This window comes from Nicotiana tabacum, chromosome 12 (assembly GCF_000715075.1).
Source record: "Nicotiana tabacum cultivar K326 chromosome 12, ASM71507v2, whole genome shotgun sequence".
In the NCBI taxonomy this organism is placed as follows: domain Eukaryota; kingdom Viridiplantae; phylum Streptophyta; class Magnoliopsida; order Solanales; family Solanaceae; genus Nicotiana; species Nicotiana tabacum.
In genome coordinates, this window is record NC_134091.1 from 102,367 (window position 1) to 122,116 (window position 19,750).

At 37.8% G+C, this 19,750-nt stretch overlaps 1 protein-coding gene across 3 annotated transcripts in view; it reads right to left on the reverse strand.

Moving 5' to 3' along the window:
• LOC107814605 (tetratricopeptide repeat protein SKI3) overlaps positions 1–17,508 on the reverse strand; it is a 30,440-nt gene extending 12,932 nt beyond the window's left edge. For all 3 annotated transcript variants that reach the window (XR_012697141.1, XM_075226001.1, XM_075226000.1), the window contains exons 1-15: positions 17,046–17,508; positions 16,686–16,961; positions 16,483–16,605; positions 16,313–16,396; positions 16,163–16,213; positions 15,780–15,872; positions 15,143–15,283; positions 14,932–15,012; positions 14,480–14,727; positions 14,227–14,398; positions 1,479–1,594; positions 1,329–1,386; positions 1,005–1,070; positions 566–778; positions 371–422 (exon numbers count right to left, since the gene is read on the reverse strand). Coding sequence is in view for 2 of the 3 variants with exons in the window: in XM_075226001.1 (XP_075082102.1) it covers positions 371–422; positions 566–778; positions 1,005–1,070; positions 1,329–1,386; positions 1,479–1,594; positions 14,227–14,398; positions 14,480–14,727; positions 14,932–15,012; positions 15,143–15,283; positions 15,780–15,872; positions 16,163–16,213; positions 16,313–16,396; positions 16,483–16,605; positions 16,686–16,961; positions 17,046–17,048 (1,777 nt within the window). In the remaining variant the exon portion in view is untranslated. The remainder of the gene's footprint in view (positions 1–370; positions 423–565; positions 779–1,004; positions 1,071–1,328; positions 1,387–1,478; positions 1,595–14,226; positions 14,399–14,479; positions 14,728–14,931; positions 15,013–15,142; positions 15,284–15,779; positions 15,873–16,162; positions 16,214–16,312; positions 16,397–16,482; positions 16,606–16,685; positions 16,962–17,045) is intronic.
• Between the last annotated feature and the right edge of the window lie 2,242 nt (positions 17,509–19,750).

The following is a 19,750-nucleotide window of genomic DNA, read 5'->3' on the forward strand; positions in this document are numbered from 1 at the left end:
GGAATTTACAGGTTTAAGAGACCAAACATCGCCATAGCACTCTAGATTGGATGAGAGCAAAAGCATGCAAGCAGGAAAGGGAAAATTCAAAATAAATTTTTATACAAGAAGCTACTCCATGATTTCAGCAAAACCAGCTAAAGTGAACTCTAAGACATACCAATGCCTAACATCTGCACCAATAAGAAGTTCAGCACTCGTGTAAAATTTTAATTCATAATCATTATTTGATCACAGACAAGCAGCACACTAATGCTTCACCATGATAGTTTTTTATTGTTTTCTTCACAAAGATATTTTTCTTTAGCAGAAAACAGAAGAGTAGTTTCTCACTGGGAACGACTAATGCCGTTATGATCAAGAATCATACCTTTGTTTTCCAAATATTTACATTCTTGGATAGCTGCATCAGCATTTCCTGCCTGTATGGATAGCATTTCAGAACTTGCATAAAATAGAGTTAATCAAAGCACCCATAAATAGTGAGAAAAAAAGAGAGTAGCATTGCAAATTGGATCTGAAGTAAAACAAGTTGAACCTGAAAAGATGTGATAAAGTATATTACCATACAGAGCGACCTGGTCAAATTAATAGATATATCTGCTGGATACGATTTTGAAACTCTTCCTGCAAAAACTCTGGCAGCAAGGCGTGCCAGTCTATACGAGGCAACAGCACTTTCATAATCACCTCGTGCCTCACAAACTAGCCCTTTCAGATTGTGAGATTCAGGATACTGAGGTGCACGCTGCAAAGCCTGCTGGATGGCTCCAAATGCCTGGTATAACAATTATAAAAACTTAGACTCAATGCTATCCAACTACCTTCACAAGGTAGGGGTAAGGCTTGCGTATACACTACCCTCCCACACCCCATTTGTGAGATTACACTGGATTTGTTGTTATTGTTGCTGTTATAGACTCAATGCTATCCGAAGTATTCCCTTGTCAATTACTCAGAGCCTAAACAGACAAGAATCGATTGTAAACTGAGTGCTTAAGTACCTCTGGAGATTGCAGATAACCAGACTGCAGAGCAAGCTTAACTAGACCAGTTTGGAATTCTGCAAGCTATTCATACACAGGCACTGTAAGAACCTCCAAATTGGACAATGAACAACTGGAAAAAACCATATCGCCTGTATATAGGTTTGTATCTGAACTCTAAAGTTTGTTTTCAGAAGCATCATGATGCTCACCTGATACAAACTTTAGATACAAACGCAACATGAAAAACTCCCAGACAAGGTGAAAATTCAAACATCTTGTTAAAAAAAAGGTGAAAGTTCAAAAAAATTCTGAAAACAACACTGAAAGAGAGAAATGTACTGGAAAGATCTGAACCGCCCGAAGACAGCACTCGTAAGCCTCGTCTGGTTTCAGATTCCTGTTTAAGAAGCGTATTCAGCTTTATATTTCACATAAAAGGTGTAAATGCATCATTGTTTATGTTCTTTTATATAACATAAATGAATTTACCTTGCAGCAGCATCAGCTGACATGCCTGCCCATGGCAATGAAAGTGAAGGATCAATACTTCTTGCACGATCAAATGCTAGCTGAGCCAATTGACTTTTCCCCTCCAGCCGATAAAGCTATAAATACTCAACTTTAGACGACTCTAATCATCTCACATGGATCAATCAATTTACATAACAACCCCAACCTTAATCTACAGTATGAGGACTTGCAATGCTGAATAGTTCAGCACATTGGAGAAGGAGAACCCCAAAAAAAAAAATTGAAAAAGAGGGACGCAGGCGAAAGAAAGAAAAAAAACAAGTGAACAGCCAGAACCTGATCATTTTTACTTTTTGTTGCAGATATGAATACAGTAATAATTTCATTGTCAAAAAGAGAAGATGAATACACTAATAATTTATTGATGTTGTATATGATATTCTCTTATATTAGAAGGCACAGTTGAGCTACTTGAGCTATCTGTGTCATCAACATGCTCGCTTGTCTGGCCCATAATAGCCCCTCTTTGTTGATCAAGTTTCAAGACTAGCCCACAAAACCTGATGATTCATGGTACTACGTGGAAGAAGTCATGCAACTTTTGCCTTAAGCATGTGGTGTCCACAGGGGGGTATTTAGGGTGGCGGAAGGGGGTTCACCCGAACCCCCTTCACCGAAAAATTACACCGTATATATAAGACAAAATCTATTTTTTACCTGTATATATTAAGTTTTGAATCCCCTTGACATAGCCTAAAAGTATAGCTTAGTGGTCAAGGGGGTTCAAAACCTTACTACAATCTTTTTTAACTTTTTTTTTGAACCCCCTTCGCGGAGATCCTGTCTCCGCCACTGGGTGTCCAGATCCAACTTTTAAAAAGAATTAATCCAAATAATAGCTCGTCCAACTGCTTAAACTAAAAATAGCCATGGAGTATAATATATAAATAATTTATGTATTATATATGTATAACCTATGTATATGTCTAAAAAAAGTAATCAGTAAATATGACCTGACATTTGTGTAAAGATCCCAACTTTCAATGACACCTAAGGTTCCAAAAAAAATTGCTTAACATATTATCTGACACCTCATACTTACATGTTGCATTTACGGTTACATGCCGGCCAAATCGAGGGCTGCTTATTAACCTCCAATTAACTATTGCTCAATAAAACTTTAGTTTGTAGTAGTTATTGGATGTCAATTTAGACGTGCAACTTCTCGTGGTGATTAAGCCAATTAAGATGAGGTTTTTCTCTGAACTTTGTCTATTTATTCTTAGGTTCGTAATTTGCTAAGGACTATCATGGAATAGAAATGATACTTGCTCCTCCAACCAGAAATGAGTAAGTTTTTCTTTTAAATCTCAATTTATCTAATAAAAATAGTAGACAAATAAACTCTTTCATCCTTCACAATCAACAAAATTGAATTCGTTCCTACTATGGCTTTTATAATTTTGTGTGAATTTTATAAGGACTTAATTGAAAACGCAGTGGTGTATAAAAGAGAATATCATTGGTAAAGGATAACATCCTTATTTTTAGTATAACCCAAATTCGCTATACTAAGCTCCCGTTTAGCCATAAATTTTGGTAACCTTTTTTCAAATAAAATTTAAAAGTATTGTTTGTTCATGGAATATGATCAGTTTTTAAAAAAAAAATTGCTTTTCTTTTTTCAAATTCCCAAAATCTAGTTTAGAGTAGCTTTTGGGTGAGATTTTTTCGTCCACTCACAAAACTTCAAGTTCTTTTCAAATAAAATGCATGTCCAAACACAGTTTCAACTTTCAAACCCAATTTTAAAAATATTTTTTTCAAGTTTCAACCAAATATATGTCCAAACGCTAGCTAAGTTTTTACATTAATATTAATATTCCATAACATAGAACTTATTTAAGATATCATAAGAAGACAAAATACGTGAACATCAGCAAATAGGAAGATCGGAGTACCAAAACCGATTATAATGTATTTGCTTACTTTGTTTTTGTCTTTTTTCCAAATTTTAAATTAAACGTTTGGATAGTAAATTAATATTTTATTTTGAAAGAGGAAACCTTAAATGACCATTATTTCAAAAAAAAAATTATATTCCTATTTTTAGATAGTATTTTAATAAGTTAATAAATAATTGAATAGTTTCACATATTAGCAAACTGAATTTACTTTTCTAAACCTTGATTATTGACTCTGTTCACAAATATAGTGAACGTAAATTCTAAAAACTAGAGTTGCAATTGGGTTTTAGGAAATTTTTCTGCTATTCCATTTTTTTAAAACTTCGATAAAGTTAACAGGTACAAAAAGAAGCAATAGTTGTTTTCTGTACTTTTTAGTGATTTGGAAGGATGTTTTTTGTACTAATATTGAACACTTTCCCTTATGGTTTCCTAGGTTAGCAACAATAATCTTACAAGTGAGGTCTGGGGAGGATAGTATGTACGCAGACCTATCCCTATCAGGTACAAAGGCTATTTTCGATAAACCCTCGGCTCAGGCATAATTTCCTAGGTTAGCAACTTCAAGTGATATTCTAGACGTTGTTTTTCTTTATTAGAGTTTAAACATTTTGCATTCATTAGGTGTATATTTATATTAAAATTGATTTTAAATAGTTAACATAATATAGCAAGCACTGTAACATATAACAATTTTATTTTATAAAAAATTAATTCATCTATTGAACAAATTCATCTATGAAAAATATAATGTATTTATCTTGCATATATTTGAAAGGAATAAGAAAAGATTAAAGAAGAATACACATCAAATTTGTTAAATAGATTAAATTAAAAATGTGCCACTTAAAATAAGAAAACAAAATTAGTTTTTTACATTGTTATTCTTCTCTACTACTCATGCTACTATATTACGATATTGCAGCAAAAGAAACTTGATGCAACTAATTCATCCGGATGATGTGGCTTGTATAAGCCTATTCTGACTAAACATAGAGGGGTAGGGACCGATGTGATTGTCCTTTTGAACAAAATATTTACACATATATATGTTAGTACTTATACCTGTTACTCAAGGTTCATTGTAAGGTAGATGCCTAAAAAGGGTCATGAAATTACAAAAAGAACCAAGGCATGTTTTGATTTTATCCCCTTCGCCTCTTGCAATAGTCATCGTTCCTCACGACAATTTTGTTAATATGAATTTTAATATTTTATACCGAATAAAAAAGTTGATGCTACCTATTGGTTTCGGGCACATTTGGTATATTATTCATGGAGAAATGGGTGCAGAACACACATCTCGACCTCAGAGATTTTTGCGAGACTAAGAAATTTTCAAAAATCTTGATGCTGGTGTTTTTAATCGTACACAAACGTTCCTCTTTGGAAAATTTAAAGTCAATACATGGAGGTCTTTTAATTTTCTGTATCCATTATCTAGAGATTGATTTAACGATGCTTTTTCCTCAGTCACATTTATGCTTAAGAGTTGCTGAATCTCATATGCATTCAAAGCTAAAAGAAGTTATCATGCTTGTAAGTGCTGCTTTATGTCATTTCTTTAATATATTCTCTTATGCCTGTAAGTGTTGCTCTATGTTATTTCTTTATCAATATATTCTTACTTCAGCTAGAGTAAAGGTTTATATATCCATACAGTAGGTTTAAAGGGGTTCTATTATGCCATTCACAGATTTTTTTAATGATTTTATTAACAATGGAGATAGTTATGGACCAAGAGGTTGTGAGTTCGAGTCTCCCCAAGATCAAGGTGGGAAGTTCTTGGAGGGAAGGGTGCCAGGGGTCTATTTGGAAACAGCCTCTCTACCCCAGGGTAGGGGTAAGGTCTGCGTACACACTACCCTCCCCAGACCCCACTAAGTGGGATTATACTGGGTGGTGGTTGTTGTTGTTGTTGGAGATAGTTATCAACATGGTTTTTGAAGCAGAGGAAAATTGGAGCACTAATGAAAGCAATTTCTTTCTGACCCTCGTTTTCTGAATATGTGCGCTTATACAATTCAGTTGATCATTTTGTACCAAGTATACAAACCTATTTGACAAAAGAAGAAAGCTACAATTAAGACAATAAACTTACCTTACCTTCTTTGCGTTTAGCACTGCTTTTGACATTGTATAAAATCATTGAATACATATGTTTAAAATTTTCTTTCCAGGGTAAATATATACGAGGAAAACTTTTTAAATGGTGCAGCGAAAGTACAGTTATCTTGCACAACAAGGATAAATACAAATCTGTCTCTATGCATGTTGTATTTTCCTTGTTCCTTCATTTTCACGTTTTGATATATTTTGGTAAGCACTTTTCAGTATTAGAATGAACAAGTTGAAGAAGTGAGATACCCTGTTGTTATATTACAGTTTTTATTCATTTGAGTATATTAAGGCTAGCTCATATGGCAACTAACTCTTGCATGTTAAATACATTTTAGGTTTGGATACGCAATAACATGTGAAAATGACATAATAGTTACTGGCTTGAAGATGATACCAATGTTGGTAAGCTCCCATTCTGTTTTTTCTTGCTTGATACTACATCTAATTTACTAATGACAATTTAGTTGTTTTGTATCTCCAACTATCTTTTGTGTTTGTAACCATCTACAACTTTGAACAGTGGCAGCAACATAATCCAAAAGCACTAAATCACTAAGTTACTATTAATTGACACTTGATTAACTACTAACTGCTACAAGCAACTTCTTAGGGAAAAAAGAAACTCAACAATTTCTCTATGATCATTGGGCCCGGGTGCAGCCGGGGCTACTCCCAACTAGTGGTTCTATAAATGACACAGAATCATCAATACTAACAGGAACTTTGTGAATGCTTAAAAAGTTGAAAATTATTTTCAACAGGACAAACTTATTTACCTCTCCTTCAAATGCTCTCTTATTCCTCTCCCTCCAAAGTACCCACATAAGGGGACCAACATCACGCTCTGCGTCACCTTCGCCTTCTTCTGAAAGACATCTATGCAACACGTCTTTCATTGTACTCAAAGTTGATCGCTATATTCCGAACAGGTTTAGTTTTGTCCACAACAATTGCCTTGCAACTAGCAGTGTACTGGTAAATTGTTCATATCTTCTCCCGCTCTTTTGCACATAAAGAACCAAATAATATACATTACCTTATGTGCAGAATGTCCGCAATTAGGATCACCCCACTTGTTGTCATCCATGTGAACAAGCACCTGTCTCGCACTCTAGTAAACTCAACTAATAGATATAGGAAGCACGAGTTCTCTATTTTTAATAACCTATCATAGAAGAACTTCACGAGAACATCTCACTTCCCCAACCTCTACATTTTCAGGTGTTCTGCTCCATTTATGTAATGTTATGTTTGTATAATAGCTCATGACTCTTTGAAATTCTATAACCTCCCAGTATCGTAAATGTTTCCTAAATCTCAAATCCCAAAGAGCACCTTCCTGCTTTCTCTACATAACAAATTGTTGTCTCCTCCTACCTCAATATGTTGAAGTTTGTTGAGAAGGTAACACTTAAACTGATGTCTCTGCACCACCTATGCTTCCAATTCCAGCTTTAAAGGTGATATTGTCGATGAACTCTCCACGTACCTTCATAATGTTCCCCCATAATCTGTAACCATAAGGTAGTGTGATGTTTCCAGTCCACCACCGTTTTGAGTACCATATGTTTCTACTATCAGTCCTTTGAATGTTCTATATTGTTAGAATTCTATATTGGTTGGGGGTATGAGTTGCAATCTTTTTTTATGATTTTGAACAATTCTTAACTCATGACATAACTTCTGCAATTGCGTTAAATCCACGATTCATTTTTCTTAACATAGTATCAAAGCCAGACACCTTAATGTTGGGTTGTCAAGGTCGAGCCAAACATCCTATGTTATACTATCCAAGCTCCAAATGTCCAGCCCTGGGCATTCGAGGTTGTTAGAGACCTTACATTGGTTGAGAGTATGGGTTGTAATATCATATCATACAGAGAATATTACAAGTGTGAACACTTTTAGTTAAAAGCTGATTCACCATAATATCCTTTACTAGCTAATATACCATTTTGCTCTTGACCCAAAAGAAACCTTACTCTTCAGCTTTTAGCATCTAAGATGGTGGTTAGCTGTGTTATAAATTTAAATAACTTTTGAATCGCGGTTATCGAATTTATTGTAGCCGTTCCAGCTTTTATGTAGAGGTTATATGAGTTTGTCTGTTACTCTTTTTTATGTTCTCTTCTTTCAGCTTCCATCTGTTAAGACTGAGCACTTCAAGTCAGTCAGCTTTATCTCTTTGTCCTTTGTCAAATTATTATCTGCTTTTCCCTTTAAAATACTCACTGCTTGGTGTCCTCTCAACACCTTCTGCAAAAAAGGTACACCACTTATATGTTAATTTCTTCATTTCAATCTTTTATGTTAGTCTTTTCATTTTCATTGTCTATCGTAATTTTCTTTGTACTTTCTCTTTGACAACTTTATATAAGTTAGTACTACTTGACATCTTTCAAGACTACTTTTGTAAATAAGGACCAAAGTAATCTGTGCAGAAAGTAACAAAAATAAAGCATGATCACAAAAACTTTCTTTATTCCCCCATGGTATTATTACAGAAGAAAGTAAAATATTTTTTTTGTTTAGAAAGATAAACTTTATAATTAAAGATACTTCTATTCGGACTCTTTAGATGACTTAACCTTTTCCACTCTTGCCTTTGTTTTTCTTTCTTTACATTTTTCGGCTTTTTCCCCTATGTTACTCCTAAGATTAGTCAAGGCAGAAGTTTTTGCATATCCACAGTGATTCGAGCTCAATAATTCTTTGTTGGTCCCGAGGAACTTAGAACTGAGGTATTTTGATACGCATAGAGATGGTATTTGATGGATTATGGATGTCCATTTTACTTGGAAAATGCAGAACACCATAGAAAATGATAGAAACATGAAAACCACAAAACTTACGACAATTTATAAGGCAAGATACCATATTCAAGCTACGGATATCAATGAAAAAATATCATGTGATAATTAGCTTTAACTCCGTTTTTTTAGAATGATATTGATTTTTTCTATCCGGTATGGGTGTCAAATTGACAATTTGCTATTAAGCCTTAATATTTTATTACACTCCTAATAGGTTACCGGGATTATTGTATCACGAAATTGATAAATCTTATACAGTTTGGTATTTAGAAGTTATACTAATTGTAACTAACAATAGAGTGATACATTTCGGTTGCACTTGTACATATACAATGCAACTAATATTCTTGTGTCAAAAATACACATATGAAAGGCTCATAAGTTTGAATCACACAAAGGATATCTCTACGGGCAATTATGATTTATATATATCAATTGAATCTTTTGATGTCAATAACTATTAAGTATCTACTACTTTTATTCGACAATAGCTTCTTGAAATGTATACCACTGTAAAAAGGCGAAGGTTACAATTCCTTAAAGACATGGCACAAACTTTAAGACATGAAGCATTTGTAACCATAGCCGACGTTGCTCATATTCAAATTTAAACCATGTGTTGCTAAATATCACAAACAAGAAAACTTTTATGTTGAATATTTGATATTCAGTTTGAGCTTGCACTTTCTCCTTTCTAACTTCGTGTAACTCAGCGCACACTTATTTTAACATTATTTCTATCATTTTAAGAAATTTGTAATTAGCATGGAATACACGTGTAATGCATGTGTTGGAAAACTAATCTGTATATAGTCTTGGGAAACCTGCAAGATTGAGAGCTGACTTTTGGAGTCGAGTCATGTCGAAGGTAAATTTTTCTTAACATTCCTTAGCGAACCTCCCGAGCTACTTCCCAATAAGGCTTTCTTGAACATCCTCAAATATTGCACTCCACACCCTTCATACCTTATAGGGCTTGTAGCCACATTCTAGTTCATTAAATGACATTTTATCCCCTTTTCTATGCCCCACAAGAAATTCCGTTGAAGCCTCTTCAGTAACGCTTGCCATTGCGACCATAAATGACATTTAATTGTTTGGGGTGTTTGAAGGACATTTAATCGTTTACTTTTGGGTAGACAGGAAGCAATCTTTCCTTATCTCTCAGTTTGGATTCCTAGAGTACCAAGAAAGGTGTGCTTCTTCACATGTCTAGCTACGAGGGGGTGATTCTAATGGCTGAGAATTTGAGGAAGAGGAAAGTTACAAGTGTCAGTTGGTTTCATGTGCAAGTGCTCGGGCGAAGATTTAGATTGCCGTCTTTTATATTGTCAGATTGCATTTTGTTTGTGATGTGAAGTATTGGGTTGGTTTGGACTTCAGTGGGTGATGTCGGTGATGTCAGGCACAGTAAAGGAGTAATGTTCAGCTGCACATTCAGAAGGAGGAGAAAAAGACGCAAACCTTGGGATGTCGCTCCACTTGCAATCATGTGGATCATTTGGAGAGAGAGAAATAGGAGAGCTTTTGATGGAATCGAGAAGGACTTTATACATTTGAGGAGTAGCTTGTTTTCTCTTATTATGTTGTGGTGTACCCATGAGATTTCTTTAAGCATAGAAGGATTGAGTGTCCTTCATACATACGCACTACGCATGATATTTAAGTAAAGAAGGGTAGAGAGGTAGGCCCATCACCGCGAGTTCCGAAGGCTACGGTTGGTGGCAATCACGGTTTTATATTATTTTAACTAACAATAATTAGGGATGACAATTTATTGAACTAATCACCAAATTGTTCATTTAGTATCAACATTATAAAGTATAATCGCTTTACATGTTGTTCATGGGATATCTTAGACTTCATCTAAACAACTGCTGGAAAAATAAACCCATTGTTGACCATTCATGACAAACTTTAACCTTATAAATTATTTGCATGATCGATAGACAAACAAAAACAAAAACATAAACATGTGGGACTTGAAATTAGAAATCGAAACTGATAATTTAAGATCCTGGTTTTTTGGCATCGAAACTGGCATAGGATCCTCGTTCGAGGGCAAAGGCGGGGACAACAGGTTGTACCAGTTGGCCAAGGTGAGGGAGAGGAAAGCCCACGACTTAGATCAAGTCAAGTGCATCAAGGACGAGGATGGGAAAGTGTTGATGGACGAGGCACTCATTAGGAGAAGATGGCAGACATACTTCCATAAACTGTTGAATGAGGAGGGGATAAACGCATTGTGCTGGGTGAGTTGGAGAACTCCGAGAGTCGGCGGGATTTTGGGTACTGTAGGCGGATTACGGTAGAGGAGGTGGAAGGGGTGATGCGTAAGATGTGCAGGGGCAGAGCGACGGAGCCAGACGAAATCTCGGTGGAATTCTGGAAGAGCGCGGGGCGGGCAGGTTTGGAGTGGCTCACTGAGTTGTTTAATGTTATTTTTAAGACAAAGAAGATGCCTGAAGAAGGGAGGTGGAGTACAATGGTTCCGCTTTATAAAAAACAAGGGTGATATCCAAAATTGCAACAATTATAGGGGTATCAAGTTATTGAGTCACACTATGAAGGTTTGGGAGAAGGTGGTGGAGGCCAGGGTGAGGAGATGTGTGTCTATTTCCGAGAATCAGTTTGGATTCATGCCGGGGCGATCGACTACGGAAGCGATTCATCTGGTAAGGAGATTAGTGGAGCAGTACAGGAAGAGGAAGAAGGATCTCCATATGGTGTTTATTGACCTTGAGAAGGCATACGATAAAGTTCCGAGAGAGGTCCTTTGGAGGTGTTTGGAGGTTAGGGCGTTCCGGTAGCGTACATTAGGGTGATTAAAGATATGTATGATGATGCTAAGACTCGGGTGAGGACTGTGGGTGGTGACTCGGAGCATCTCCCTGTGGTGATGGGGTTGCACCAGTAATCGGCTCTTAGCCCATTTTTATTTGCCTTGGAGATGGATGTACTGTCGCGTCATATCCAAGGGAGGTGCCTTGGTGCATGTTGTTTGTCGATGATATAGTGTTGATTGACGAGACGCGTAGCGGGGTTAACGCGAGGTTGGAGATTTGGAGACAGACCTTGGAGTCTAAAGGTTTCAAACTGAGTAGAACCAAGACAGAATACTTGGAGTGCAAATTCAGTGACGGGACCCATGATGCAGACGTAGAGGTTAAGCTTGATGGTCAAGTTATCCCCAAGAGAGCGAGTTTTAAGTATCTCGGGTCTATTATCGCATCGAAGCGAGATGGATGAAGTGGAGGCTCGCTTCCGGTGTTTTGTGTGATAGGAATGTGCCGCTAAGACTTAAGGGTAAGTTTTATCGAGTGGTGGTTCGACCGGCTATGTTGTATGGGGCTGAGTGTAGGCCAGTCAAGAACTCCCACGTGCAGAAGATGAGAGTAGCAAAGATGAGGATGTTGAGATGGATGTGTGGGTGTACCAGGAGAGATAGGATTAAGAATGAAGCTATCCGGGTGGGAGTAGCTTTCGTGGAGGACAAGATGCGAGAGTCAAGGCTGAGATGGTTCGGACATGATAAGAGAAGAAGCATTGATGCTCCTGTTAGGAGGTGTGAGAGATTGACCATGAAGAGTTTGAGAAGAGGTCGAGGTAGGCCTAAGAAGTACTGGGGAAAGGTGATTAGCCAAGACATGGCGCTGCTTCAGCTCACTGAGGACATGACCCTTGATAGGAGGGTGTGGAAGTCGAGGATTAAGGTAGAAGGTTAGTAGATCGTTTGTAGTTGTTCGCCGATAGTCTTAGTAGCATGCCTGTCTCTTCATATGCTTAGATTTTTTATTATGTTATGTGGTGTTGCTCGCCTCAGGTATTGTCTTCTCTGTTGATATTATTTGGTACTACTTATCCTTTATCTCTCCCTTTTCTTTCCTCTTACATCTTTCTTCCTTCCTTGCTTTCCTCTTATTCTTCTTGCCCTTCATGAGCCGAGGGTCTATTGGAAACAGCATCTCTACCTGCATTAGGTAGGGTAAGGTCTGCGTACAGACTACCCTCCCAGACCCCTCCTGTTGGGATCAAATTGGGTATGTTGTTGATGTTGTTGTTGTTGTTGTATCCTCGCTTAGGGAAAGAAAGCAAGCCCATTCCGACATGGATGCCTCTTTTAGCAAGTCCAAAATATTTCGGGTTGTGATCCACCCAAATACCTAGTTGGGCTTCTTCTGCCCAACTATTGAAAACAAAAATGGAATGACAATTACTGTCAATGATCGTTGACACCCATGGGCAATCACGGTGGAAAACTGGAGCTTTGACGACAAAGATAAGTGAAACTTTGCATAACAACTTTGAGGTGGAAATAGTACTTAATATTTATCCATAAATCAGTAATATTTAGGGAAAAGAAACGTGGATAGCAAGTCCAAAAAGAGCAATGGAATTAGAAATGTAATAAAGTGAAGTTTTGGGCAAATCAAAAATGTTATGCGATGGTTTAATATCTCTTTGAATTAGAATTCAAAAGTGAATTGTTTGGGAAAGAATAGTCATGTCACATGTGAGGTGTCTCAAAGGAGGGAATTGATACAAGCTTTGCACATAAAATCCAATAGACCAAGTTCCCTCCTTTACTGGAACAATGACAAAGGGAGAAAGAGCATTTGGGGCAATTTTTCAGATCTGAAAGGTATTCTTTATTTAGCAGCATATAAGTGCTTCACAGGTACATATATAATGATAAAATAATAAGGGGCCAGCCAAATGTTATGGTGTATAGCTGATGGCGACAGGAAGGGTATTTGAGGGGCGTTGAACTTGGAGTTGCAAATACAAGCATTCTGCTTGATCTTCTTTGAGACAGCGAAAGAGAATGGGGGAAAATAAGTGCTACAGCTTCTCCACTGCAGCAGCTACAGAAGTTTTGAGGGGGAAAGAGGAGAGCCTAAATCTACGTAAAGTTATACAAATCAAGACGTGCTCAACAACCCCAAAAAACAGCCAGTAATTTCCATTCATAGTAATTAGTAATCCTTGTGCTCTCTTTGAGATGGGTATCAATATTTAAGATTCAAGTGAAATACTTCAGCTTAGATGATGATATTATACCATGGGTTAGATTTGATTTGAAGATTTGAACTTGGAAATTCATGGGTTTGAGCCCTAAACCACCAAATTAACAAATTGAGGAATCGATCCACTTTTAAGACTCCAATGAGGAAACTAATTGCACGCCCAAACTAAATTTTCTAACAGTTCATGCAGAAAAAGAATGATTTTTCAGGCATATTGCTCTTGTTAGTCTGGTGTTTCCCATACCAGTAGTATTAGTGTTAGTCCGGTGTCCTATTATTGTATGATTTCTAATACTACGCATTGTTCCTTTCGCTTCGTTTTCTTATTATCTTGTTGTTGTTAATGCTTGTGCTATTGCTTTCTTTTCATCTTTCCTTGAGCCGAGGGTCTATCGGATGCAGACTCTCTACCTTCAAGATACGCGTAAGGTCTGCGTACACACTACCCTCCCCAGACTCCACTTGTGGGATTATATTGGGTTTGTTATTGTTGTTGACTCTTGTGATTGAATATCTTATCATAAACCAATTTACATACATTTTGGCAAACTCCACGAGTTGTTCTCAAGATTGGAGGAAGAAGTGCTGTCCAAATTCTATGGATTCTAGCATCGATATTCAATAAATGGACCAGTTATTACGTGATCCATGATACAAATCAATCACTTAGTGTTACCAAAGAATCTTCAAGCAGCAATATAGAGAAAAAGATTAATTACTCTACTAAAATATTCAGTTTCTTCAGTTAACTTCTTATCTCTTATTCCTCCTATAAACTCTGAAAGCTTTGAGAGATAAATGAAGACAGATAATCTTGGAAACTAATGCAGCAAGTTACCTTTCCAAGATGTGCCCATGCAACTGCAAGAGAAACGTCCAACTGCAGCGCCCGTACGAAAGCATGTTGTTTCAATGCAGAATGATCAGATAAACATCCTAAGGCTACCCAAAACTCGCTATTGCAACCTTCAAGTAATAAGCCTCCAAGGCACATCTTTTCAGACACAAACCTGTTGAATGAGCTAGTGTCTTTAAAAGATTATGCTCGTACAAATGCAATCATACATTAAGCAATAAAACAAAACATATACCAAGAGTTAATGTCATCTTTACAGTTCTCCTTCAACGACAAAAGAAGCTCAGATGCAATGGCAACATCAGTATACACATTAGCTTGCCAAGGGGACAAATGCAAAGCCCGCTGGTAGGAGCGACAAGCAGATCTGGCTGCTAAGCAGCAGTTTCTCTTCCATGACAGGATTGAACTACTGAATGATTTTTCATCAGCTCCTGATCCCAATCCTTCATCCATCCATGGAAAACATTTCGCGTATATGAGCTAACAAAAGAAAGAAGCAGCACCATTGTCAACCAGTCAACACCAAACCATCAATGTAGTAAAGTCATTTGATGGGAGTAGGCTTGACATACTCCATATGACACTGTAGGAAGGCATGAAGGATTGGGAAATGGAAGAGTACAGAAAATTGCACGAAAATGAATGGCATTATGCAAAGAAAAAACAAAATTCACTGGACGCTACCTGAATATCTCCATGCAGCTTCCAAGAACAAGACATATTGCCAACAATGGAAGTACATTCTAGAGCCACTTTCGACGCTTCCTGAAATTAAGCAAATCGCTTGAAAAAATCTCAACCAAAAGAAGAAGGGAGAAGGAATAGAATAAGTATGTCCTTCTGCACCATAATACTACAGAAGCAGGTGAAACTTCAAAATTACTGGATCACTAACCTCTAAGAGTGAAGCTCCCCATTTAAAGGCACCAGAATCAATAGATTCCTTTGCCAAACTAAGGAGTGCAGAGGCAAGCCCATGATGCGCGGACAAATTCAGAGGTGAGATCAGTAAAGCTTGCCGGAACTGCTCTATTCCCTTCATTCAGGATGGAAGAGTAAAGAAAGAAACATTAAAAGAATCCGAATATCTTTTATAGGTATGATCGCGCTGAATTATCCTGAGATCTTTTATGCTACTCACTGTAACTCATTGAGGCTGAGCCTAAATAAGGCTTATGCAAGTACTCGCTCATATAAGCTCATAGACATATAGCCTTACTCTAACAGAAGTTTTCTTTTTTTGTTTTTCTTTTAGTGGGAGAGTTTTTCTTTTTTTTTTTAATAAGTAAAAAAAAAAAACCTTTATGTCTATCCTTATTCCTTACATGACTTTCATTGGAAGAATAATACGTGCTACGATATTTCCAAGAGACACAATGCAGACAACCTGATAATTTGCGTTCAGGCAACAGTCTACTAAACCAGCCCATGTTTAGGAGTACCAATCCAAACCCACAATTAAATTACATACATCAAGCTTGTTAATAATTGCATAAAATGGAGCATGGTCCAGACGCAAGGAGAAATGTTACCTTCCGAAACGAACCAAGCATCAAATGGACATTTCCACTTTCCACCAATGCAAATACTCTTGATTCCTCCAATTCAATAGCTCTTGCATAGGACTGTTATAATGAGAAGACAAGATTGAGCAACAAGTAACAGACATCAAAGGGATGTACTATCATTGTGACACAACGCAATAAACTATTCAAACATCTTATTCCATTCAACTATTTTTAATACATATACATCTATGGATCTACAATCCAAACCTTTGAAACAGTAAACTATAAACAAAGTGTAATATTAGCATATTTACAGATGTCTATATCCTTTATGGCATGCCATCCTTCTTTATTGGGAGATAACTTCTCTAACTGCCCCCCTTGTGAACTAAAACAAAGGTAATTACCTTAACAGCGGCTGTAAACATGCCCATTTGCTGGTAGGAAAGACCCAGAGCCTGGATAAGTGCAAGATGGACAAAGACACTGAGAGACATGACGGAATAAACTACACAGCAACTAAAACGATCGCATGAGAAACAAAAGAGGAAAATAACCTCCCACAAATCAGCACATGTTGGATAGCCTCTAATGGCTTGCTGAAGACTCTGCACTGCTTCGGACCACTTCTTTTGGTTGACCTAACCAAGGGTGGGGGAATTGTTTCAGGGAACCGAACCCTATAATGTACAAGTAGAAGTAGAAGATTAGGATGAGGAACAATAACCAAAAGGAAACCCAATCTGCATAAAGCCCAAAAGGCCCTGGGTGACTTCTCTGAAGCTTCGCGGCATACAGCTATCTCCAAGCTCTCTTTTCCACTTCCGTCCAGTATATCACATATTGCTTCCTGATAGAGAGAGGAAGAAAAATCAATGTGATTCTGTTGTGAGTAAGAAAATGTAATTTAGCAAAGAATATGCGGCAAACCCCAGCAATTGAATCATCGGGATTAAGGTTGACGGCTCTCTGATAACACTTGACAGCCCTCTGAGAGTCGACAGCCACTCGAGCATAGTAGTGTCCCAAATATCTGAAAGCAGCACCATTTTGTGGGTTGAGCTTCGCCGCTATGAGAAAATGTTGAGCGGCTTTTTCCTGAATGTCTCCTCCCTTATCCCATAACAAGACCCCGAGATCAAAGTGGAGCGAAGGATCGTCCACAACTGCTTCTTCTAACCGTCTTATAGCATCGTCTTCTTCACTCTGACAGTTAAAAGCTTAAAGACAGGTTCAGTCACTGACGTCGTTAAAAAAAGCAAAAGATATGAAAGGGTTGAAAGGAAGAACCATTTTCAGGGCACTCGAAGCTCCGTGATTACTGAACGAAACCCTCGATGAGGAGACGACGCTTTGCCGGCACTACAGCTTCCAATTATTAGTAGTCTCACCGCCACGAGGCAACCTCCGGTTATGTGCTCTTATACAATCCAGCTCTAATATTTCATTTCTTTTTTCTCCCCCTGTTTATTTCCTTTTCTTTACTTTCCCCTTCTTTCTTTTGTAAGAGGGGAATAGACAAAGACGCACTTCAGTTCAGGTTGCACGGGATTGTGTTCCTCATAATTTAACTTCATGAAATATCAAGAAGATACTGAATCTGTTCAAAATTTATATTTTAAACCCGTTGGTGTATGGGTCAAAATCTAAGAACCCGGCACGAGGAAAAATTACTAAGAGGCGATTAGATTGGGGTCGAATAAATAATTAAAGGAATTCACCGCCGAGCTGTTGGTTATGGCCGAGGTCGAATGCTTAAGTCAATAGTAACGGCTATTTTTATAATAAGATATTTTAAAGAATATTCCGTTGAATATTTTCTGTGTTTGTACTTTAGGTCAGATTAAGGGTATGTCTCGTATAAATAGAAAGTTAGAGAGAAGGTGAAGGGCATGTAATATTCTATATGATAAAGAACTCTCTTGAAAAGTTGACTCTCTAGTAAAATACAAACATTTGTCTTTCCAAAGAGATTCGATTTGTTGTTTATTATACATTTCTCACATCATATCCGAGAAAGTGTCCAATATTCTCTTAGTCATTTGTCTTACATCATTGCCATCATCCATCTCATTTAATATTGGATGAATCATTCTCTCTATTTACATTTAGTGTCATTTATTGTATTTATTGCTTATTATTGTTCTCATCCCATTAACAACCATAACATTTAATGTGTATTGCATTAAATCCGTTTTTATGTGGTCCCATGTTATCCGCACAAACCCATTTTAGATCCAAGGCTATTACCTTTAAATAGGATTAGCCCCCTAATCTTTTATTTAATTAGTTTAACAAATAGTGTACTTTTTGGTCAAACAATTTGGCGTCGTATGTGAGAATTTTCTAGTTAAAATTTTAGTTTCCTCTAGATCTAAAAAACGCAAAAACATCATATTTCCTTGCACACACAAATCTAACATGGCACGTAATGGAGAGGAAAAGAGAAAAGCAATAGTCGACCTCACCACCAATCTCCTTAACACCATCAACGAAGTCGATGAAACGGAGGATGAGGAGGTAACTCCAAATACCTCTCATAAGCGAAACAGCTCGCCCCCTCCTTATGGCAGCGTTATAGCATCCAGCGGTAAAGAAGCCTCCACATCCAAAGTTGAAGAGGCACCACTAGCGGTGAAAAAGCTACTCGAGGCCTACGTTGACCAGCATCTTCGACAAACTGACCTATAAAGCAACCGGAGTGCGCGCGAGGACCTGCGCTGAGCCAACAGCAATCGAACAGCACGACCTCCTTCCACTCACAGCAGGTACTACTCACAATGTTAATGATGCAGGTAACAATGCCCTTACAGTCATCCTAAGGAAAATGGAAGAGATGGAAAACAAAAACAAAATGCTCCGAGACCAGATGAAAGAACATCAAGAACGGGTGGACAAAATACCGGGGGCCCCAAATCTCTTACCAAAAAGGGACGTCGGTCGGTTTGTTGAGCCGCATTGCATGCAATACCCAAAACTTTCAAAATGTCGTCGTACCTGAAGATACATGACAGTACGAAGGACCCTGAGGATCATGTGACCCACTACGTCACTGCTATCAATGGCAACGACCTCGCCAAGGAGCAAGTACCCTCCATCTTATTGAAAAAGTTTGGCAAAACCCTCACCGGGAGCGCGCTAACATGGTATTCACAGTTGCCTGCATACTCGATTGAAACATTCGAGGAAATGGTTGACAAGTTCGTAACAGACCATGTCGGAGCAAAAAAGACGGAGGCAGGAGTGAATGACATATTCGCCATCAAACAATCACCTAGAGAGGGATTAGCCTATTTTATGCTCCTTTTTGCTTAGGTTTTGGATTAAAAGTGTGTGCAAGTATTCCCGAAAGCTAACTTATTGTGCTTGTCTGTAGTGTTTGGTCAAAAAGAGACAAGAAAATCATAACCAGCTCATAAAGGAGTGAAACCTGCACAAGTTCAAAGCTGAGTCAAAAGGGCGCTGACAGCGAAGAAATAGAAGCGGACGTGGAAGTTTCACCGCTGAGGCGGTCTTAACTACGCTCTCAATGGTAGCAAGGTTCAGAGAGTCATTTATTGGGCTTAACAGTCACCGTTGCCCGCGATGAAATTGCGCGGCAGCGATACCATCTGATGCGATCGCTGTCTAATTCTCGCCCTCAGTGGAATTAAGAATCAGAGAACTAAGTTTAGAGCTCAAATTGAAAATCGCGGTCCACGTACATATTTCGCGGCCGCGGTTGAAGGAGCGCTGAGGCGGTTGATTTTCCATTCCCAGCGAACTCAAAGTTCAGACCAAGTTTAGAAGAGAAGAATCGCGGTCCGCGCTTGCTTTTGTGCGGCCGTGAAAGTCCAAGCACTGAGACAACCCATTTTCCGCTGTCAGCGGAATCTCCGTAGGGGCAATTTTGTCTAGAAAATTTAGTTGTGTCTAAATAGTTATTTTTCAGATTTTTAGGGCATTTGTTATTTTGTGGAGCACGTGAACAACCTCTTTTTTCTTTTTAGAGTAAT